Genomic DNA, 25,242 nt, shown 5'->3' on the forward strand with positions numbered 1-25,242 from the left:
TCCATAACTCTTGGTTTGATATTCGGTTTGGCCAGTACCTAAATGTTAAGGATCTTCCTTAGGCCTTTATTTATGAACACCTGCATCTGCCCCATACATTTTCTTGACACTTTCCAAGTTTCTGTTTGAACATACAAATTTACAGAGGAGAAAAATACAACTTTCTATGGCTCACAATGGAAGGGAAAGTGAAAGGAAAAAGAGGTCCAGGAAGAAGAAAATGCTCCTGGCTGAAGAATGTAAGAGACTACAGACATGGACATACATTCGACACTAAGAACAGCTCAAGATAGAGAAAAAGAAAGAAGAAGAAGAAAGACAAGTTTCCGGCGACTATAGAATTACTGGAATATTTCGAGACATTCTGATATTTTAATTCGTCTAATCCGTGTAGCTTTTATTTTAATTTTTAACACATTTAATATAAAGGCTATTACACATTTTCACGTTCTGATATTTTTATCCGTTTAATCCGTGTCGCTATAATTTTAATTTTTATTGCATTTAATATGTAATCTAAAGGTTATTACACTTTTCAAGTGGCTACTGTCAATAATTGATAACTACGTGTTCACTGATGATTGTCTGATAAGAGCAAAAACATTTCGGTATACGCTATGAGTTCGTAGGTAGAGGGGATAATTAAAAATTCGCGAGCGCCAGTAGTGACAACTCTGTAAGCTTTTACTGGAAATTTGACATAAATGTCAAAGTGATTAATTTAAAACATTAATAGGAAATAATATTAGTTGGTCAAAGCTGTGGTGTATATTTTTACCTTAAATATACTTACGTTTTAAATACTGAATTTAAGTTTTTTTAATATTCCGTTATATGTAATTATAAATTAATCTAAGCGCCATCTACACGATAATTGTGAAAGTATCCGAAGTAAGAAATTAATATTTCATTAATAGAACGTTAAAATGATTAGCAAAATCTTTAAAAAATCGAATACAATTTAATTACTTTTTTGCGTTGTAAATATTAAGCGATAACAATTAAATAATAAATTTAAAAATTACCGGTGAAAGTTGCATTAGTAATCCGCTAGGAGCGACACCTGAAGCTCAGAGCGTATATTATTCCATTTGGATAATTTCAATTTTTATAAAAAAAATTACTTTAATGTAAGTTTTTTAAATTGTGATATATAGCGGATCACTGTGATATTTTCCTTTTATTAGTTCAAGGTTCTTGAACTTGTTGAATGCAACATAGAGCTTCGATGAAAACGCGCTATCGAGCTATATTTTGCGCTAAGGCCTTCATCACATTCTAGGACTTTCCTTGACTTATTCCCTTATCTCGTCCATGATGGGTCTTATCCAAGTTTGTGCTGGGCTATCTTTTTTTCTTGTTCCTTGGGATTCCATTCTAGGTATGGGTCGACAAGACAAGAATTCTTGTCTTGATAACAACTTCTTGTCTTGTCTTGAGAAAAAATCAAGAAATTATATAAAATCTTGTCTTGACGATTTCTTGACATCTTATATCTTGTCTTGACTCAAGAAATTCCAAGATCTTGAAATTTCTTGATTACCTGGTCTGATGATTTTTCATTCTTCGGCAACCTTTTTATTGTGTTGCATGCTAACACTGCTTTCACTGCCACGGGCTCCCGACCCCAAGGAGTCTCCGATCTGCATTTGTTTCCTGACGAACGAAAAATTGCGCAGTTGCATGCTTTATCCCGTTTAGTTAAGTAAGATTAAGATTACAAACTGGTAGTCTGTACCGGTTTCATTATATTTTTGATGCGAGCTTGTGAATATTAGTGATAAATAGTACATTATATTAAAATTATTTCTTATTTTACCATGAGTAACATCTACTCTTCAGTAAATAGTATGTCGGCTGAGTCATTTGGCTATGATTCTGGCTCAGAATATTTACCAAAAAGCAATAGAAAGAAACGTATGCGCTACGGTTTATGTCAATATGAAATAATCAGTGAGACTGAGACTGAATACTGAGAATGACAAAAGTGAAACCAGTGACCAGTGAAACTGTAAGGGTGCGTTCACTACGGAGACCATCGCATCGTATTCTAGCCTAGAGCTTAGTATCCTACTCTTCATTTTGGTGAACGCTCGCATTTAAAATAATGCATCTGACGATCGATAATATGGTACGAGCAATACGAGGGATACCAGGGAGCAAGGGTCGGCGCCTCGTTGTGAGCACAACTTAATGTCTGCGATGGTAGCAGCAAATGGAAAAAGCAGCAGCATTTACCAATGCAGGATAGTGGTAGTAGTAGTACTAGTGGCGATACTGGCACTACAGGCAGAAAAAAATTCTTTTTTCCTCCTGTTTTTCAAGTTTTCATTATTAGTCAAGATATTTCAAGATTTCTTGTTTTCTTGACAAGAAATCTTGATATTGACATACAATTTCTTGTCTTGTCTTGAAATCTAAAATTACTTCTTGTCTTGATCTTGTCTTGAAATCAAGACAAGATCAAGAGAAGATCTTGAAATTTTCAAGAACTTGGCTACCTCTAACTCTAGGGTAGTCTTTGCATTACTGGAACTGTTTTTTTCGGAGTGTGTGACTGATCCAACTCCACTTTAGGGACTTTATTTCATTTTTTACCCTCTTTGTTTGGTGAAGTGTAGCCGAACTTCGTTTCTGATGATGTTAATCCAGAAAGTACGAACAATAATTTTTCGTAGACTTTTATTAACCAAGACCTGCAGTTTGTTTGTAAGGGTTTTTGTCAGTCTCCAGGTGTCACCTCTGTAGAGTAGGACAGAAATGACGTTTGACTGCAACATTCGGATCTTTGTCTTTGTAGTATAAGTACCAGGGGCGTAACAGAGGCCCCCGCAGCATTAAGCTTGCGGGGGGGCCCCAATCGCTTAGGGGCCCCATCTTGTCATCTGATATTATGTAAAAATATGTTATTGTTATATTATTTTACGTTGTGTGTTTAAAATTAAAAACGTAAATTTCTAAATAGACGTATTTGCCAAGTGAATCATCTCCTAATATCTAGAAACTTAATCCCTTCCGGCCTACCGAAATTTTATGTTAACGACAATAAAACTATAATGCTTTGTACTGACTATTGAAAGATGTGAGAATTGCAATTTGCTGAAATGGGTTTTCTCTTTAATCTTTACCTACGTTTAGTATTTCGATACAATTATCTTGAGGCGTAACAGAGGCCCCCGCAGCATGAAGCCCCAATATGTCAAGGGCCCCATCTTGTTGTCTAATATATGTAAAAATGTGTTTTTATATTATTTGCATACATACGTTTTTTAAGCAGTGCAGTATTGAAAATGAAGTGGTCCATCCGAATTAATAAAATTGTAGATATATTCGCTGATAGTAGATAGTGCACGAAGAAAGTTGTTTATCTCATAGAATAATAAAAATGTAATCATTTAGTAATTTTTGTTCTATTTTATTCTATACCAATAAAGATGAAAAATGTAAGTCGTCATAAACAATGCATGAATACACCAATAGCTCAGTAAATGGCAGTTTTGGAGTGAAATTATCAGCGTCACGACGGACGTATTTGCTTGACGATTTGGATTTAGGTTCTAGTTACACTCCACTTCAAAGTTGGATTTATGCCGTTGGTTGCATTTACTTCGGGGGGTGACACCCCTCCTTGGGGTGAAAAACATACGTTTAAAATAAGTCCGGAAATGTATAAATTGACTAATTATAAGCAACTTTTGTTCTTCTATAGAGTTTCTTTATCTATGCTAATACTTTTCAAGTGCTTCATTTGCTAGTGAAAATGTTTATTAAAAAAAAAACAACGTTTACAGACGGGTTTTTCGCAAATAACTCAAAAATAAGTATTTATCGAACTAAATATTAGATATCGAAAAAATATTTGTAGCAAAAATGTAGCTTATAAGATTCAGAAAATGGTGTAACTTATGCATGAAATCTATCGACACAGTAAAAGCACAGTTGAAGCTCATGAAAATTTATTCTTATTTGTCCAATTCCAAATCAATTATTTCAAACTGAAATAACCAAAAAATGAAGCAATTTTCGGGAAAAACTTAAAACTTTTTTTAAATGTTTCAAAAAAACTTTATTTTTTTTTTATAAAAGTTTCTAGCACCAAAACTATACGAGTTACGCTCAAAATAAATTATGCCCCTTTTTTGGTAAAAAAAAATCATGAAAATCTGCCCCTATTTCGTACCCCAAATAAACTTTATCATTAGCGCTTTACCACTTACTTTAAATATTTATTGTTTATATGATCTGTAAGTTTGACCGGTTCAAAGTTCTTATTTTTTAAAAATTTTAAAGTTTTTTATTTTGGAAAAATGACTATTTTTCAAAATAACATAAAAAGTATTTGTGATGCGAAAAATCTCAAAGAGTAGAGAAATGTAGGACTTGCTTTTATAAATATTTTGGCTTTATTTTGTTTTTCTGTAAGACAAGAATTGGTTACGACATAGCTTAAACTAGAACCCTTTTAAAAATAAGCACTTTGAACCGGTGAAATTTACAGGTCGTATAAACAGTCCAGTCGCCAGGGGGGGGGGTACAACGTCCTCCTTAATTCATATGAGCTAACCCAAGTTTTTTTTATGTATTTTGACCCGTAGAACACGAATTTTTTGGGTAACAGTTGATCCGGATGTTGATAAGATTTTTATAAATAAAGAACTTGAGGAATTACATAACAGCGATATTTCGCAAAACAAAATATTTTTTTTGTAGTTTTTGGGTGATTCAAAGTAAAAAATGTTTTTTCGTAGGATGCACAGTTTTCGACATAAACGCGCTTAAACTTTCACAAAATCGAAAAATTTGCAATTTTTGGACCCGAATAACTTTTGACTGAAAAATAAAATAACAATTCTGCTTACTGCATTTGAAAGTACAAGTCAAATTCTATCGGTTTTGATTATTTGCATTGCTAAAAATTAATTTTTTTATTGTTAAACAAAGCTATAAACACATAGTGTTTCCCGTGGACAATGCATGCGTTTTAATGTACGTAATCTACGTAGAAATTGTCTGTATGCGCGCCTACTCGTTCGATTTTAAACGAGAAATGCATTGAAAACATAATTTAAGCACTATGTGTTTATAGCTTTGATTAACAATAAAAAAATTAATTTTTAGCAATGAAAATACACAAACCGATAGAATTTGATTTGATATTTCAAATGTGGCAAGCAGAATTGCTATTTTATTTTTTAATCAAAAGTTATTCGAGTTCAAAAATTGCAATTTTTCGATTTTTTGAAAGTTCAACCGCGTTTATGTCGAAAACTATGCACCCTACGAAAAAACTTGTAAAATCATTTTATGCTTAGAATGACCCAAAAAATACAAAAAATGTTTTGTTTGGCGAAAAATCGCTGTTATGTGATTCCTTAAGTTCTTTGTTTATAACAACCTTATCGACATCCAGATCAACTGTTACCCAAAAAATGCGTGTTCTACGGGTCAAAATACATGAAAAAAACTTGGGTAAGTCCATCTGAATTAAGGAGGCCGTTGTACCCCTCCTGGCGACAGGACTAAAAAAAGGTAGGTAATTTGTAAGACGATAATGATTAGTTTCATTTGGGGTGCTAAATAGGGGGAGATTTTCACAATTTTTTATCAAAAAATGGGATTAATTGTATATTGAGCGTAACTGGTTTAGTTTTGATGCTAGAAACTTTTGTGAAAAATAAAGCTTCTTTTAAACACTTTAAAAAAGTGCTAAAGAGTTTCCCCGAACAGTATTTAATTTTTTGGTTATTTCACGTTGAAATATTCGATATGGAATTTGACGAATAAGAAAAACTTTTCATGAGCTACAAGTTTTCTTTTACTGAGTCGATAGACTTCATTTTTGTTTCACTTTTTTTTATAAGCTAGATACATTTTTGCTAACAATATTCTTTTCGATCGAATACTTATTCTTTGAACTATTTGCGAAAAATCGCCTAAAAACGTGTTTTTTTTTGTTGAACAATAAATATTTTTACTCATAAATAACTCGAAAAGTCTTGAGTTGACCACTTCGGTGGTAACACTGAAAATTACATGGTATCGCCATATTTTACGTTGATTTACTGGGCTGTAACACATATAGGTATTTATTACACATGTCGCATTGGGTAATTTTTTATGGGGCCACATTTCCAATTCTGCGGGGGGGCCCCGACGGAGTTTGTTACGCCACTGATAAGTACGTACTAGGTTGATTGAGGTATTGGAGGGTAGATATCCAATCCTTCAGTGAAAAACGAGACGGTACTAGCCAGACCTGCAAACAGGGTTGAGCTTCACTACCTCCGCTTTCTGTTGACACTTCCAAGATACGTAAAATTTTCCACATTTTAAATCTGCATGTTGTTTATAGTAAATAGTGTTGTTTCTTGTTTCTTGCATTTATTCTCATGGATTTGGTTTTATTAATATTGATTTTCAAATCTATTTTATTGGCTGCAGTGGAAATTGTTTCCAACTTGTCAGCCACATCTTGGAACCTTTGTCTTCATAGGCCGATACCGTCGACGTATTCTAGATCGCTTAGGTCACAGTTACAGTGGCCCTATGACGTCATCTATGACTATTACGTCACCTGTTGTCACTAGTTGAGAAGTCTTTCTTTTTTCCCTCCAAATTTCACTTTTATAACTATAACCTATAACCGTTCAAAAGATACGAGGGGGAGGAGACTTTTGTCTAGCACTGTATTTTCAACAACTATTCGTTTGCAGATGATCTAACTTTTAGATATCACCGTTAGATTAAAATAATAAAGAAGGAAATTTAAACAGATATTGTTCATGTATTTTATTTTAAAATTTGAATCTTATATTTGTTTGTTCTACTAAGCATTTGTTTAAGTAGAAATTTAAAAAATAGATAAAGTAAATCTTGTCAAATAAACGTTAAATTTGCAACCCGAGACAGCACTGAAATATCTCACATTTCGGATTGGACGTAAAAAGCTTTTATCTCCTTTCTCTCTGTACTTTATTCGCAGGGATTAGACCCGTTGCAGGATTGCTGTTCCAGGTAAAATCTATAGAGTGAGCCAAAATTTAAAAATTTATATGCCGTCTCCTACCGAAACCGAAAACAGTAGATTAGATTGGCGCAAGAGAGGAAAAGGTGAAAGCAGTTGGAAGAGACCTTTAGGTCATTCAATCAAAGATCTAAAAGATATAGAATGGGGAGTACGAGGATGTTTACTGTCCCCTTTACTTTTGAATATGTGTTCAGAAGAGAAGTTTAAAGAGAGATTAAAAGACGTAAATGAAGTCATATCAATTAACGACACAGAATAATTTCAGATATGGAGACGATACGATATTTCTTGCGGGCAGCACAAAGTTTCTGCAGATTTTAATTGGTCGCACTACGCAATATGCGAAAGGTATGGAATGACTCTGATTACAAAAAAAAGCAAAAATCATGATTGTCACGAAAGATTCTACGTTAAACGAAAAGAAACTAACAGGTCTGGAACCAACAAGCTGTGGTAGCCTTAGATGGAAATAGCAAGGATGCGCAACATATAAGTAGAGGAGTAAGAGTAAGACAAAGCTGTGTACTTTTACCATTACTAATTAATATATTTATACTCCGAATAGTTATTTACACATGCACTGGAAAACTGTACAGAAGGGATCAAAATAAATGGTGAAAATATAAATAACATTCGTTATGCCGACGATACAGTCATTACTGCTGAAAGTGACAAAGATCTGTAGACGCTACTAAACACAATTTGTGATAATGGGGAATAGTTTGGTTTAACAATAAACATAGAGTAAACAAAAACCATGATTATCAGGAAGAGGGGTAAAGATCCTGATAAAAAATGAAGATTACGGATTCTGAACCTAAAATTACGGATGCTGAACTTGGGCTTCTCAACTACAATATCTACAGAACCGACCGCTCTAAGGACTCCAGTGTCTTCAGTAGAGGTGGGGGAGTATTAATTGCCATTAAGAACTCAATTTCTTCTTATCAAATTCAGTCTGATCCTTCGATAGAGCAAACCTTTTTCTATTGGGTGATTTTAATCTTCCATCTGCAGTTTGGGATGTCGATGATTATTGTTCCGTTGCTTCTCCTCAGCCTACAGCTACACAATCCGAAGCTGATTCTATTGAAACTGTGTATATCCAATATCTGTGCTTTTTCCAATCTCTTCCAGACCAACGAAATAACCAACGATAGACGAGTTACTTTTCTTCCCTAACTTTTTAACTTTTTAATACTTTCGGCCAGCAGCGCTTTTGTATTGTGATAAGTGTTACATGACCTGTATGTATTAGTTAGATAACTCAAAACCGTTATACCTTGAAACATTTCTGAATTGATTTATTTGTTATCTTTTGTTTGTAATTGTACTGACCTATATGTTATCTTATTCTTTTTTCTTTTTTGTAACTGTACTACTCATAGAATTATTTTTTCTCAAACCACTTTGTTATGTTATACATATTATGATAATTTAGAACACTGTAACATTTATATCTGAATAGGGCTTGCCCGTGAATAAATAAATAAATAAATAAAGATATTGAACAAGTGGACAAAACAAAATACTGAGGAATCTGGATTACCGAAGATCTAAATCCGAAATCAGAAATTCGATCAAGAATAGAGCAATCAAGAGCAGCCTTTTTAAAAATGAGGAAATTTTTAAGTAACCAAAAACTCAATCTTCAAATCCGACATCGGATGGTAAAATGTTATATCCACTCTATTCTTCTTTATAGTGTCTAAGCTTGGACTGTTAATGTCAGTGCCGCTTTATCCATTGGGCGCTTGGGGCGGGCGCCCAAGGGGGCCCGTAGGGACGCTTCCTTTTATTTAATAACAAATTAAAGTCCGCTAAATAATCGAGGACCATATGTTTTTAAATAGAGAAAAAGACTACGAAATACCTGCGATTTCGATATGGTCTGATTTTAAGACTGATAAATAAGAACTGTGACAACTTTTAAACCAAAGAGCGATTCCTTAGAAAATTGTAAAAAAAATTATGAAGCTGGAGACAAAGCTTATTATAGAAGATTAAATGAAAGCAACTCTTATAGAGTAAAACTCAATGGAGGCGAAGAGTAGTGTTAAAGCTGTTTACTGTTACCCGTGAAAATTATTTTCAATTGAAAAAAAAATAGTTTAACTGATTTTGGATATATTTTACCCACTAGAAATATTTGAATAGTTTACTCAAATCTCACGAAGAAAGTAAATTTCATCTGAACTCTATGGTTACATTAATAACAAGATCATCAATTGGAGTTAGATGGATCATCAGTTAAAGTAGAGTTATAGACGCTGGCTTGAAAGAGCAAGTAGAACGCGAAGCTGACTATTGAGTAAAGGTCCTAAGACCTAAGAAGAGTTGTTGTCATCATTAAATTACTTGCTTCTCAAGGACTAGCTTTTCGTTGATCCCATGAGAATTTAACGAGTCGTCATATGGGAAATTACTTAAGTTGTCTTATATACTTTGCTTTTGACAACTTCTTAGCCCAGAATTTACAGAGGAATGCGAATAAAGAAAAAGTTTCAGTTAGCTATCTGTCTGACCAAACTTGCAATGAATTCCTGGAAGCGATGAAAACAAAATATATAGAAACTTTTGACGCTGTAATTAAAAACTACGTATCCATCAAACATAGAGAATGGAGAAAGCTAGTAAACAAAATTGGACGGAACTCAACAGATGATGCGTGGGACTAGCAACCTCACCATCATTCCTCATGCTACTTGAAACACCGCAAGGTGCCCTTTGCTCCACTTGGAGATGTATGATTATGATGATCCATCAAACATATTTTTCCAGCTAAGCAATAATAGAGACAAAAAATCAGCAGTTAGAAGTGATGCCAAGGCCGCTGCATAATAAAATGGATGCCTTTGAGACAGGTTAACTTGGATACTCTATCGACACTGATTTGGGCGAGGATTTTAAAACGAGTTAATGCAACAAGCAAAACGTTAGAAACTGTGGACTTGGACGTGTCAATTGGAGTAGAATTAATGACATTTGAGCATTGTTGGAGACGTAAGAAATAAATTAAGCGAAATTGAACTAGCAGCCAAAAATATTTTTTTGTGAAGGCAATAATCTCAAACATATTCTATAAAATTGGCCTTTAAACAACAAAGAAAAAAAAACATTTTTCGATGAAGCAGTTGAAAGTTAAACAATTTTAAAGGGGCAAGAGATATTCAGATTTCTGATTTAATATTATATTTCTATTTAATATTATATGCCACAATATTTATCAAGATCTTTTAAAGAGAATATAATCTTACAAAGATGTTACATCAGCTGTTAGATGTTTTTTACGCTAAATAAAGGAGAAGTCAAAAAGTGAATTAATATTTTATGCGAGGAATATAAAAAAGATGTTGATGAAACCAAAGAGAACTTGCATAATGAAATTATTCATTATAATATAACGTTATGCCAAAATTTCAATAAACATTTGAAAATTTGGTGTCATCCAGGATGTAAAGGCAACTTTTGCCAATTTTTAAATTTACTGCAAGTTTATTTGACGATACTAATTTCTAATGCGTCAGGCGAGCGGTCTTTTTTGGCTTTAAAAAGAATAAAGATACTTACATAATATAATATATTGAAGGTCAAAGGATCAAGAAAACCTAGACGCATTATCACTCACTATCCTAAAATGTAAAAAATGAAGAAGTGGAGCAACTGAATTTTGATAGTACAGTAAAACCTCGATATAACGGACCTCTATTTAACGGACTTCTGATATAACGGACAAAAAAATCCTGCCAAATATGAAAAAAAGTCCCTGTATTTCACAAAACGTCCCCAAAAAATTTCAATAAAATTTTTATTGTAGCATAATGCAGACACATTTCTAATTATAAAAAAACGCAAACTTCAAAAGTGCGTACAAAACTTAAAAAAAACGTTTTTTTATTTATTTTAAACCTATTTTTATCCAACGGACTTTCGGCTATACCGGACACCCCTTCCCCCCAATTAGTCCGTTACACCGAGGTTTTACTGTATTAATATAGCAGTTTGCTAATGCCTAGTCAAGAAAAAAAGTGAGCTAATTTTTGTCTGATATATTTTTTAGAATATGTTTTTTTGCTTGTCATGTGTTGTTCTGTAGAACTTTCTGTTTTTTTATATTTTTAAATGTATTTTGTGGAATATTTTTTACGTTTGCTATTTTTCTCGTTTGTTTTAAAAATCTTTTTTTAAATTTTTAAAAATGTATGGGTTTTACAATAAACGTTTATAGTTAATGCAGGTTAATGCATGTGTTTTTTTGTTAAAAAAATTGGCAACGAATAGCAATGAAGGAGGCCATTAAATCTCTAGTGGCCAGGGCCCGAAGTTAGGTTAAACCGGCACTGGTTAATGTTGACTTAATGAGAAAGATGGAAGTTTTTGAGATATATGTGGCTTTTTAGGAGAATTTTGAAAATACCGTGGACCAGACTGAGAAGAGACAAAGAACTTTTGACCACCATTAAAAGGAGAAAAACATCATATTTGGGGCACATACTTGGAAATGATAAGTACGAGAGAAGAAGATGAAAAGAAAATACTCGGATACAATTACGTAAAATATGAGCTAAATAAACAATGCGACCGTAGCCTCGAAATCAAATGATGCATTAAGATAGCCAGAAGCACTTTCACCAAGATAAAAGTAGTATTGTGGAATAAAAACTAGAAGAAATTAGAACTAGAGTATTAAGATGCTACATATTCTCTGTTCTGTTATATGGAGTTGAAGCCTGGACAATCCAGATGCAACCAAAAACACATTTTAAAATAAAGTTTTATCTAAGAATATGGAAAATATCATGGACACAACATGTAACTAGTGCGAAAACCTTAAGAAAGATGAAAAAGAAAAACCAATACTCAACACTATGAAAGAAAGAAAAATGAGCTAGTTTGGTCGCATAATAAGAAATACAAAATATGGGTTGATACGATTGGTCATTTAAGAGAAGGTGGAAGGAAGATGCTATTAGACGACGCACGTCCTGGGCCCTGATTCTAATTCAAATTTCAACTCAAAACAAGTCGCAATCAATATGGCGACGTTGAAATGCGACTGTGTGAGCCTTGTGGATTTTAGTTGAACTAACGAAATGATGTCATAAAATAGAGACTTATCGAAATTAATAGCGACTCCAAAAAAGTGGTTGATATTATAATTTGGAGTCGAAATTATTGTGACACGGACATGAATGAATGGCCGAAAGCGAGGTTAGGTTTAGTTTAGGAGATGTGTTTTGTTTGTTTCTTGCAAGGAAAACTAAAGCAAAAGGTATTGGCTGGGTTTGCTGGTTTTGGAGGAATAATATGGCTGGGTTGGCATAATATGGCTGGGCTTTGTGGAAATTGGCTGGTTTTGGAGGAATAATAGTATTAAATTAGAAATATAATAATTGAGAATTTCCACAACGTGAATTATCAACACAATGAAAGATGTAAGGTAATAATCTGGGAAAATTATTATAAAATAAGGAAAATTATGTACCAGCTATTTTATTGCTGGAGATGCTAGAATCAAATCTCAAGATTTCATATATTAGTAATATCTATAGCTATGCAAAGTCCTCAGAAAGTGTGCTATTTGGTTTATAAACAAATTAGCTCTCCGAAATCTTTTTTTTTATTATTGCTCTGTAACTCAGAAAATTTTAACCAAAAACACTCACATAAAAATTCACTGTAATTTAATTCTGCACATAGATATTTTTTCCGAGTTCCTTCGGCGGAAATTTTCCTCGAAAAATTCGGGTTTTTCAAACAAAATCTTTAATTTTCAACTAAAATTTTAGGGAAGTAATTCATCAATAATTAAATAACTTGATGACATAAATCTTTTTTGTTATGAGTGTCTTGAAGATATGAAAAGTTGTATGTACAAAGAGGACCGGAATAAAAAGGTAATGATTCAAAGATTGAAATACTGTTGTTTATAACTCTGTCGCAAATGCCGGTCAAATTTGACCGGTTATACCTGGAACCACTCCTCGCAATTCAATTTTTATTTCTTCGAAAAGGGCACAGAAGTCGTGCGATTTTCAACAGCGTTAACTTGATTTAATTGAATCTAATATTTTCTGAGGGGTTGTATTTGTTTATAAGCCAAAAAATGATTTCTTTATAACATTCCTGAGACCGCTCAAATAGTCCAATTTCAATTCTGTAAAGTATGTTGAATAGGTATAGTGCTTTTTTTACGAAAATCATAGTTATTCTGGTGTATCATAATCTTTCTGGTTATTATTTCGACCGAAATTTTTTAATTACCATTTTAATTATTGCTTAACTATTGGTTAGATTGTCGCCGGCATACTGATATACAGTGTGCACGTAAAGGTTGGAATAAATTCATTTTCTCGAGAATGGACGATTTTGGAAAAAAATCTGGAAACAGGTCAATTTTTATTTTTAAATTATGACTTTTTGGCATATATATCATACTAGTGACGTTACCCATCTGGGCGTGATGACGTCATCGATGACTTTTTTAAATGAGAATAGGGGTCGTATGATAGCTCATTTGAAAGGTAATTCAATTTTATATTCAGTAATATAAACATTAAAGTAATTATTTATACAGTGTGTCCAAAAAAAATTTTTTTGGATTAAATTTATTTTTAATTTATTTAATTCAAAATACATTTTACTGCTGTCAGAAAACAGAAAAAAATGTTTATTTGAAAAATAATCATGGCTTTTCGCTTAAATTAAATATTCAAATTGTCACGAGGCTGGTGGGTGGCTGATTTAATATTGAATTTAAGCAAAAAACAATATTTATTTGCCAAATAAACATTTTTTCCTGTTTTCTTATAGCAGTAAAATGTATTTAAAATTAAATAAATTACACACATTCTTCTTTTTAAGTCAATAAATTTAATTAAAAATTTTTTTTTTTTGAACATCCTGTATAAATAATTATGTTAATGTTTATATTACTGAAAAGAGAATTGAATTACCTATCACAATTGAAATGAGCTATCACACGATCCCTATTTTCATTTAAAAAAATCATCGATGACGTCATCACGCCCAGATGGGTGACGTCACTAGTATAATATATATGCCAAAAAGTCGTATTTTAAAAATAAAAATTGACCTGTTTCAGGATTTTTTTCCAAAATCGTCCATTCTCGAGAAAATAAATTTATTCCAACCTTTACGTGCTTACTGTATAATCTACTATAAAAAATTGTTCAGGCATCAATTTATTTAATTATTGATAAATAATTACTTCCCTAAAATTTTAATTGAGAATTGCAGATTTTTTTGGGAAAACTCGGATTTTCCAAATAAAATTTTTGTTGAAGGAAATCGGAAAAAAATAACTTTGTGCAGAACTAAATAACGGTGAATTTTTATTTGAGTGTTTTCGGTTTAAAGGAAAAATCTTAGGAGTTACAGAGCAGTAATTGAAAAAAGAGGATTTAGGAGTACTAATTTGTTTATAATTAAAATATCACACTTTCTGCGGACTTTTCATACCCTATATTACTAATATATGCAATCTTAAGATTCGATTTTAGCAATAAAATAGCTGGTAAATAACTTTTCCCAAAAATGGCATTTTTTCGATAATTTTCCCAGACTATTAACAAACGTTGCGCTGGTTGCGTAGCCAATAAATCCAATAAACCGGAGCGTCAACCCTAATTTTTTGAGCAGTGTCAAAATGACGTTAATATCCCCAGTTGTAACTAATATCGAAATGAATAAGAATCGCTATAAATTTCGACCATCATGGCGGAGTCAAAATTATATTGCGACCTCGAAATGAATTAGAATCAGGCCCCTGGTTGAAAAATTTAAACCAATGGAGTAAAAAACAACAATACAACTCTTCAGAAGTGTTGCAGATACAATAAAGTGGTCTGTGATGATCGCTAATATCCTTAAAGGGTGAGCTAGACTAAGAATAATACGTATCCAGACATTGTTAAGCTGTGTTTTTTTTTTGGAGAAGTAAGTTCCATTGTTTTTAAGTTCTCTACAACTTAGACCAGTTTTTCGTACTGAAAAATGTTGATTTGGTTTTCATGCTGATTTTTTTGTCCAAATAGTCCATTCTTTCACGGTTTTTGCTCTAAATTTTAAAGAACCGCTTGGATTGACATGAAATTTGGCATACTTATAGCTTACATGTCAAAGAAAAAAGTGATATTGTGCCGATGTGTGCTTTTGCCCTGGGGGTGACTTTCACCCCCTATTGGGGGTGAAAAAATATATATAAAAAATAAGTCCGGAAATGGGTAAACTGACTAATTTTAAGTAACTTTTGTTCTATAGAGCTTTTTCGCCAAGTCAACACTTTTCGAGTTATTTGCGAGTGAATATGTTCATTTTTCAACAAAATAACCACATTTTTAGACGGTTCTTCGCAAATAACTCAAAAAGTAAGTATTTTATCGAAAAAAACGTTCTTAGCAAAAATATAGCTTATAAAAAAGTAAAAAAAAATGGTGTACGCGTTAGGTCTCTGGATCTCGTAGAGCCAGAGTTATAGCCAATGAAAAATAGATTAATATTCACCAAATTTCAAATAGAATATTTCGACGTGAAATATCCAAAAAATTAAGCACTTTTTGGGGTAAACCCATTATAACTTTTTTAAAGTGTTTAAAAAAAAGCTTTATTTCTGTTTTTACAAAATGTTTCTAGTATTAAATTTAAGCAAGTTACGCTCAAAATAAAGTTGGCCCCTTTTGTTTTTGCAAAAAAAAAATCGTGAAGACCACCCCCTAATTAGCAACTTAAATGAAATTAATCGTTACCGCTCCACAAATTATTTTACTTATGTTGTGTTTATATGATCTGTAAGTTTTATCGATTCAAAGTGCTTATTTTTGAAAAAAATTGGTTTCAATGTAAAATTTTTAAAAATTTTAATTTTGAAAAATATGCTTTTTTTCAAAATAACTTAAAAATTGTTAGAGATACCAAAAAATCTCGAAAAACAAAAAAAAAGTCGAGTTGCTTTTCTGAATATCATGTATTTTTTTGTTTTTCTGTTAGACAAAAATTGATTAAGATTTGGTGTTTCTAAATTTGCATACATTCGTGATCAGTGACTCGTTCAACCCCTTTTAACTACAGCCCTTTCAATAATAAGGACTTTGAACCGATGAAACTTACAGATCATATAAACAATATATACACGGGTCAAGAAACTTGTGAAGTCGTAACGATTAAGTTCATTTAAGATACTAATTAGGGGGTGATTTTCTCGATTTTTTTACCAAAACCAAAAGGGACTAACTTTATTTTGAGCGTAACTTGTTTAATTTTGATGCTAGAATTTTTTTTTATAAAACAAAAATTAAGCTTTTTTTAAACACTTTAAATAAGTTGTAATGAGTTTTCCCCGAAATGCGCTTCATTTTTGGTTATTTCACGTTAAAGTATTCCATTTGGAATTTGAACGAATATGAACCTATTTTTCATTAGCTATAACTCTGCTTCTACTAAGTGTAGAGACGTGATATATACACCATTTTTTAAAAAAATTTACAGGCTCTATTTTTGCTGAAACTGTTTTTTCGACAAAATACTTATTATTTGAGTTATTTGCGAAAAACCGTCTAAAAGCGTGGTTATTTTGTTGAAAAAATGAACATATTCACTGCCAAATAACTCGAAAAGTATTGACTTACTGAAAAAACTCTATAGAACAAAAGTTACTTAAAATTAGCCAGTTTATCCATTTCCTGACTTTCTTTGGACGAATATTTTTTCACCCCCAAGAGGGGGTGAAAACCACCCCCAGGGCAAAAGCACATATCGGCACAATATCACTTTTTTTCTTTGACTTGTTAGCTATGTGTATGCCAAATTTCATGTCAATCCAAGCGGTTCTTTAAAATTTAGAGATTTTGCAATATTTTACCGTTAAAGAACGGACTAAAAGGCACATTGAAAAGATACAAAATGAAACTGTTTTCTTCGTCGGCCCTAAAACTCTATCGATACGTTTATTTTTAAACTAGATTTTCTGTTGTTGAAAATAATATGTTTATTTATTTAGCTAGCTATATTTACGTAAATTACGTAAATTTAATTGGTGGTACGAATCTAATCTGTATTCTGGTAACGAAGAAAGAATGTACAATAAAAACACTAAAAAATTCACTAGATCTGAGAAATATATTTGGGTCGCCGTATAATTTTCCAACAACATTTCAGGGTATTTAATAATGGCAGTCACGCACCGAAGACTATCCCTTGGGATAAAGAGGTTTTCAGGCGTAATTCGTTTTATACGAAACAGCCAGGAAATGTTTGTATTTTCATCCACTTCTGGAAAAAGCTGCTGGGAAGGGAATCAAGCACCAAAATACCGATGTTTCGCTGTTTCACGTTATAATATAGACAAGGAAAATCATTGGCAAAAACTCGCAAAGTGAAAGTGAATACAAAAGAAAATGCGTAAAAAAATATATAAAAAGATAGAGGGCAACCGTATATACGTATTTCATACTATACTCTGTTTTTAAACTAGGAGGAGTAAACTCAAAAGTCAGATTCACGTCCAATAATGTCACTAGAAAAATCACCAGATTCGTCTTCTTTTTTGGTTGATCATCTCGGTCTTCGAAGTTAATCCATAAATAATATGTATATTATATGTACTAATACGTCGCTAAAAAGTTCTAAAAACAACAGACTAAAAATCTAAAAATTAAAGGAATAACGCAGAAAATACAAAAAATCGCCGATATAACTTGGCGCCTGGACAATTACGGAAGCAACCTATAAAATTTACCTATACATTTTAAATGCCAATAGTGTCAAAATTTCATAAATGTTAATAGTGTCAAAATTTCATAATTTAGTGGAGTAAACTTGCCTGTGGATGGACCAATTACAAATAAGTATTACGGCGCGGTAAATTTAAATTACTCATTCTAGTTTAATAACGAGGTATAGTTGATAATCATCATTACGGTGTAGCCAAGTTAGAAAAAGAGCATGTTAACTTGGGAAAAGATCGCTACAGTAGTAATGTTATTACCATTTTTGGTCATAATGTCAGAATAACCTCTCATCTAAGGCCGACCACTAACACAGCCAATGAGGTAAACCTACATGAGGAAATGGAAAGCCAAAACATTTATAAATTAAAAGATATAGAGTAAGAGAGTAAGTACAACTATAAACTATAGACAAGGAAAATCATTGGCAAAAAATCGCAGTGAATGTGAATACAAAAGAAAATATATAAAAAAATATATAAAAATATGGATCGGATACGAAACAACATCATCAGGAAACAATGTGGCGTGAAATCTGTAGTCAGATGGGGCAGGCAAAGACGAAGAGAATGGTTCAGTCATGTAAAAAGAATGGAGGAGCACAGACTACCAAGAATTGCGCTAGAAGCGCACCGGGGAGACCACCAATAAGATAAAGAGATAGCTGGCAGTCTACCTCTCAAGAAATACTTCAACGTCAGAATTAACAGTTCGACAGATCTACAACAAGTATAAGAAGAAAAAGAAGAAGAAAGATATGGAGGGCAACCATATATTACCATACATCAGTATAGTGCACCCAAGTTAGAAAAGGAGCATGTTAACTTGGGAAAAGGTTAATACAGGAGCAATGTTACTATTTTTGGTCATAATGTCAGAAGACCCTGTCATCTAAGGGCGACAACTAACCCAGCCAAGGAGCTAAAGCTACCTGAGGAAATGGTAGCCAAAAGGTAGTCAAAAATTAGGAGCCAAAAACAATATAACATAAAGGAACTTGAGTAAGAGAGAAATCATAGCTAGAAAACATAGAGGTTTTCGTTATAAAGGTCCATAAAAGTAAAAAAACTTGTTAGATAATTTGTCAATCAAAGTCCTAACAGAGTATTACTACTCTATTCTTCTTCTTCTTCAGGTTCCTTCCCCTATCGGAGGTTGGAAATCATCATCGCTATTTTAATTTTATTGGCCGCACTTCTGAATAATTCTAATGAGCTGCAACCGAACAACTCTCTCAAATTTCTTAGCCAGGATATTTTGGGTCATCCTGGGTTTCTCTTCCCTTGTATCTTCCCTTGCATAATTAACCTAAGTAATACGTACTTCTCGCCCCTCATTATACGGCCCAGATATTGAATCTCTAATTTTAACAGTTTTTATGACTTCACATTCTTTCTTCATTTTTTGTAACACCTCTATATTAGTTACTTTTTCAGTCCACAATATTCTGTGGATTCTCCTGTAGCACCACATCTCAAAGGAGTTTAATTTTTGGATTTCAGACTGTTTTATTGTCCACGCTTCCATGCCGTATAGTAAAGTAGAAAAAACGTAACAACGTAGCATTCTTGTGTGGATCTCTAGATTAAGGTTACGGTTGCAAAGTAAGTTCTTCAATTTTATGAACGTGTTTCTTGCCATTTCTATTCTAGATCTGATTTCTTTTGTTTGATCTCCATCTTCGGTTAGCCACGTTCCTAAATATTTATATGTTGTTACTCTTTCGATCGTTGTATTATTGATGATCAGATTATCTACATTTTGTGGTTTTTTTGAGAATATCATTGATTTCGTTTTCTTGAGATTCATTTGCAGTCCGTACCTTTCACATGCATTGTATACATGTATTATGTACTGTAAATCTTCCATGTCACTTGCAAATATGACCGTATCGTCCACATATCTAATATTATTAATGCTATTTCCGTTGACCAAAATACCTTTCACAATATCCAATAAAGCTTCTTGAAATATCACTTCACTGTAGACGTTGAATAAAAGTGGTGAAAATATGCACCCTTGTCGAACTCCTCTAAGTATACTTACTTCCTGTCAGTTCTCCTTCGACTCTTACTCTTTCTTTCTGATTTTGATACAGATTCGATATAATTTGTAGATTTCTACTATCTACGTTTTTGGTCTTAAGAATACTTAAAAGCTTTTCATATTGAAAAACAAAATAATCGTTTCGTTTTGATTCAATTCGAGTCTCTTGCCATCCCCTGACACCTGGTGTTTCGGAATCTATCCCTTGTCAAAGAGGCTTTCCACGAAGACTGAATTGAACCATAAGGAAACGAAGAAGAACTGCAGATTTAAAATATTTGCAGCGGAGTGTGGTTAGACTGTCCCCTAACGGGGAATGATGAAATGAGTGAAAAATAATTTCGACCACGAGTCAGTAATCTGTTAACCGAGGTACAGTAGTACCAAGCGGCGCCGCTAGGAGAACACTCCAATAATGCGTCGCAGATTACTTTAATGAAACGTGGTCATCTGTACTCTAAAACCGAGTAAGGTATAACAAAAAAACAAAATAATGTTGAATGTTGATTCAAGAATCAAAACGAAACGATTATTTTGTTTTTTGTTATACCTTACTCGGTTTTAGAGTACAAATGACCACGTTTCATTAAAGTAATCTGCGACGCATTATTGGAGTGTTCTCCTAGCGGCGCCGCTTGGTACTACTGTACCTCGGTTAACAGATTACTGACTCGTGGTCGAAATTATTTTTCACTAATTTTTCATGTTGAACTCTGTCAAAAGCTTTTTTAAAATCTACTACTCTATTACTCTATTACAAAGGTTTATCTGTAAATAATTAAATTTTATTTTAGGTTCTTTGTGAACAACGCTTTGATTGGGTACCTTCAGGCAATGGTCACGTTCCCTTTGGTGCTGTAGAAGGAGGAAGAACTTCAGATGGAGAACCACTGTACATTGGCAGGGTGTATCATTTAGGATCTCACACCGTTGGAAAGGTATAACATAGTTAATATATTTTTAAATAAATGTATAATATAGATAGATATTATTAGGCAAGATGTTTCTGTCTTTATGTGCTGTTATCCTTAAACTTATTCTTCCTGCGTATGACTTTGTTCAGGAGATTATCATGCTTATCATACAATTAGTAGGGAAGCCTTGGATGCTAAATTTGCAGTTACGAAAGCGTCATGGGGACCTATTGGGTTGTGAAAATTAGGTGCTGAAACCGAAAAAAGTTAAGTTTTCTGTTTTAGTGAGGATTTTTTATTTTTAAATAATTTAATTTTCATTTCCAAAAATTGCTTTTTACGATTATAGCGCCATCTATCCATAATTCGAAAAAAATGTCTCGAATAAAAGTTACTTATTTTTACAAATCCACGAGAACCCCCAACCACCTCCGGGGGGGGGTTATGGTTGGTGTCTTTCGATAGATTTTTGAAAAATATTGAACATCTATTTTTCAATTTTTACTTAACTTACATTGTCTCAATCTGACATTTTCGAGTTTTTCTCTACGCGTTTACGAGTTTTACGTACTGCCCCCCAACGGGCGCCCCTGTATTAAGAGTCCATATATGGCAGGGGTACATTTACAGGGTACAAGGTTTCTCCCAATGTAATTTTCTGACGCGCTCGAGTAGGTAACGCCCAAAATCTCCGCTTGGGCTCCCCTACCATATAGTGTGTATCTTAAAAAAATATTTCCAAAAAGTAGGAAAAAATCTTATTTTGATAGTTATTCTTTAGTTATTTTCGTTAATGTTGAATTTTTTGTTTATCTCGATAAATCATTCTTATTGGTACATATTCGCTTTTTTTTCTTTGGTACTTACATAGATGCTTAACATTTTAGTGAGTTTATGTAAAAGTAATATTTCTTGCGTAACTAGATACTTATACATTATCAAGCTTATCTTTGAGTTATCTGTTTCGTCACTGGGTTTTACCGCCTCTATAGTTCCTGTTAACTATTGAAGATATTTTGTCTAACCAAATTTCTATACAGGGTGTAACAAAAAAGCAAGTCATAAATTAAACCACATATTCTGGGACCAAAAATAGTTCGGTTGAACTTAACTTATCTTAGTACAAAAATGTGCACATAAAAAAAGTTGCAGCCCTTTGAAATTACAAAATAAAAATCGATTTTTTCCGTTATATCGAAGCCTATTACAGATTTTTATTGAAATTGGACATGTGGCATTATTATGGCAGTAATATCTAAAAAAAAAAGAAGTCAAATTTGTGCATCCCATAAAAGTTTTATGGGGTTGTGTTCCCTTAAGCCAGCCAAATTTTTTGTGTACGTTCCAATTAAATTATTATTGTTGTACCATTAGTTAAATACAATGTTTTTAAAACTTTTTTGCCTTTTCACATTTTCGATAACCCAGATTTATCGAGATATTTTGAGAATTTGTAAAATCCACCACATATTTTTAAATGGTTAAGTAAGATTATAGAATATTATTTCATAATATTGTTACCAGGCCTCTATAATCTTACTTAAGCATTTAAAAATATGTGGCGGATTGAATACTAGAGTTGAGTTAAGTGCTCAAAATATTATGTTTTCAATCCTTTTGATATAAATCTTTCAGTCAAAACCATAGAATTATCTTTTTCTTTAATCGATTTCCAATTTTTTAATTTTTGTGGAGATTTGTCCCATTTTTTCTGATATTATTTTGAATTTATGTACGGGTGTCCCAAAAAGATTGGTCATAAATTACCACACACTCTGGAGTCAAAACTAGTTCGATTGAACCTAACTTACCTTAGTATAAATGTGCTCATAAAAAAGTTACAGCCCTTTGAAGCTACAAAATGAAAATCGATTTTTTAAAATATATCGAAAACTATTAAAGATTTTTTATTGAAAATGGAGATGTATCATTCTTATGGCAGGATCATCTTAAAATAACATTATAGTGAGATTTGTCCACCCCATAAAAATTTTATGAGGGTTTTGATTCCTTAAACCCCCTTAAACTTTTTTATATGTTCCAATTAATTCATTATTGTGGTATCATTAATTAAACACAACTTTTTTAAAACTTTTTTGCCTCTTAGTGTTTTTTCTATAAGCGAGTTTTTATCAAGATGCGGCTTCGTTTTAATATATTTACATAAAAATTTTATGGGAGTTTTGTTCCTTTAAACCCCCCAAATGTTTGTGTACGTTCCAATTAAACTATTATTGTGGTACCATTAGTTAAACACAGTGTTTTTAAAACTTTTCTGCCCTTATAGTTTTTTTTTGATAAGTCATCTTTTATCGAGATGTGGCTTCTTTTTCAAAATATACCTAAAAATCTAAATTATAAATACATTTTCAGGTCTCTATAATCGTACTTAACCATATACAAATATGTGGTGGATTCCATAAATATTCAAAATATCTTGATAAACACTGGCTTATCGAAAAAGTCTTAAGAGGCAAAAATGTTTTAAAAACAGTGTGTTTAACTAATGGTGCCACACTTGGCACAATGGTACCACATTTGGAATTAAATTGGAACGTACACAAAAGTTTGGGGGGCGGGTTTAAGGGAATAAACTCCCCATAAAATTTTTATGGGGTACACAAATTTCACTTTAATTTTTATTTAAGATGCTGCTGCCATAAGAATGCCACATGCCCATTTTCAATCAAAAACCTCTAAGCGTTTTCGATATATGAAAAAAAATTGATTTTCATTTTTTAACTTCAAAGGGCTGTAACTTTTTTGTGTGCACTATTGTATATAGGTAAGTGAGGTTCAATCAACCTATTTTTGGCCCCAGAATCTGTGGTATCATTTATGACCAATCTTTTCGGGACACCCTGTATAAAGATATTATTTGCTTAGTGTATAAAAACAATTTGTTTATTTTCAGGTACATCCAAGTCACGGGACATGCTATATTCCGTTTGATGGTAAAGAAATTGGATATCCCCATTACGAAATATTGGTTTTGAGATCTTGATGAGATTAACGTTTTCTCATGTGGGCAAGTGTTAGCGGGAAATGAGCTTCTTTTATATGTAAAAGAAAGAACAAATTAATTATATTATATGTTTAAGCAACATAATAAACATTTTAAATTTTTATTGTTTTCATTACATTATTTATAAAGAAATAGAAATATGGGAAAAAATGAAAGGCAGAAAAACAACAAAATGGAAATCTGAATAGATGGACAACTTGAATAGATGGAATCTATAGACATAGGCAGCAGAATACTTAGCGGAACACTTTCTTATTTGTTTTAAATTCTTTTTTTTTTAGTGAATGTAACAATAACTCCGAAATTATGACAGTTAGGTATAGGGAATATAACATGAGAAAAAATCAGTATTTCTTAAGGACTTCAAAACGCAAAAAAATATACAGGGTGTTCCATTAGAAATAAGAAAGTTCATAAGATTTCCAGAACAACGGAAGATTTGACAACAACGTAATTACCACTATGATATCGGCCGCATTAGAAGAACCTTATCCACCAAAACCTATAAAAATCGTTTTAGCGGTTTCCGAGAAATTACCGTGTTTCCATACTTTCTCGCTACCCTGTATGAGTGTGTGTTTGTGTCTATATCTATACGTGCGTGTGGGTGAGCCTATATGACTCTAATATATACATTTTTTGCTAGTGTTATAATTGCCCATTTCTTATTCGTGACTTGCGAGATGAAAGTAATTACTATTTAAAATATTGCCTTGTGCAGTTTGCTACGCCTTCAGAACGATTTTACACACTTTTCACGCAAGCTAAATTTTAAATATTGTTTATATTGATTGAGCTTACTTACTGTAAGTTTTATCTTAGAGGAGAGTACAAAGGTATTAGTATAATTCAAATGCTGTAATAGTTCTAGTTCTAAAATATCTCATCGGAATAATACTTCTCTTCTTCTTATATGGTCCTTCTTTCTGTTCTTGTCCGATTATCAGGCTATTAGGCCAGGGTAATAAGACAAAAATATACCCTGTTCGTGACACTTCAGCACCCAGGGTACTGAAGCGTTTTTTCGACAAGTAATACCTATAGGAACAAATTGTAACTATTTCCTGCGTAGGATCTGGCGGCCATTTTTATTTATAAACAATTAACTGTCAAAAAATGGCATTTTTCCCTTTTTTTCAAATCAATGGAAAACAATGAAACTTATGATTTCTTTAGTACAAATATCTTTGAGATTATGGAAAAAGCTTTAAAATGACATATTACAAAGTTTGATATACTCATTTATTGTTAATATAATTGAGAAAAAAGGTCGGAATTGCAAAAAAAAATATTTTCGCAATAACTGCTGTAAAAATTAGTGTACAGGTTTGAAATTTTTGTCAAATGAGGGTTCTTTGGTGCTTAATATGTGATAAAAATTTCAAAGCGATTCATTCAATTGTTTAAATTTTATTCGAATTGTTTATCTCAGAGAGCATTTTTTTTGCAATAACATAAGTCAGAAAAAAATGACGTTAGAACCAT

At 32.5% G+C, this 25,242-nt stretch overlaps 1 protein-coding gene across 1 annotated transcript in view; it reads left to right on the forward strand.

Annotated features, from left to right (window-relative positions):
• The window catches only part of LOC114340262 (uncharacterized), a 66,890-nt gene extending 43,032 nt beyond the window's left edge, over window positions 1–23,858 (forward strand). The window contains exons 3-4 of the mRNA XM_028290988.2: window positions 20,613–20,756; window positions 23,647–23,858. Coding sequence (XP_028146789.1) covers window positions 20,613–20,756; window positions 23,647–23,736 — 234 coding nt within the window. The 3' untranslated portion in view covers window positions 23,737–23,858. The remainder of the gene's footprint in view (window positions 1–20,612; window positions 20,757–23,646) is intronic.
• The last annotated feature ends 1,384 nt before the right edge of the window (window positions 23,859–25,242 follow it).

Source organism: Diabrotica virgifera, chromosome 3, assembly GCF_917563875.1.
Source record: "Diabrotica virgifera virgifera chromosome 3, PGI_DIABVI_V3a".
NCBI classification, from domain to species: domain Eukaryota; kingdom Metazoa; phylum Arthropoda; class Insecta; order Coleoptera; family Chrysomelidae; genus Diabrotica; species Diabrotica virgifera.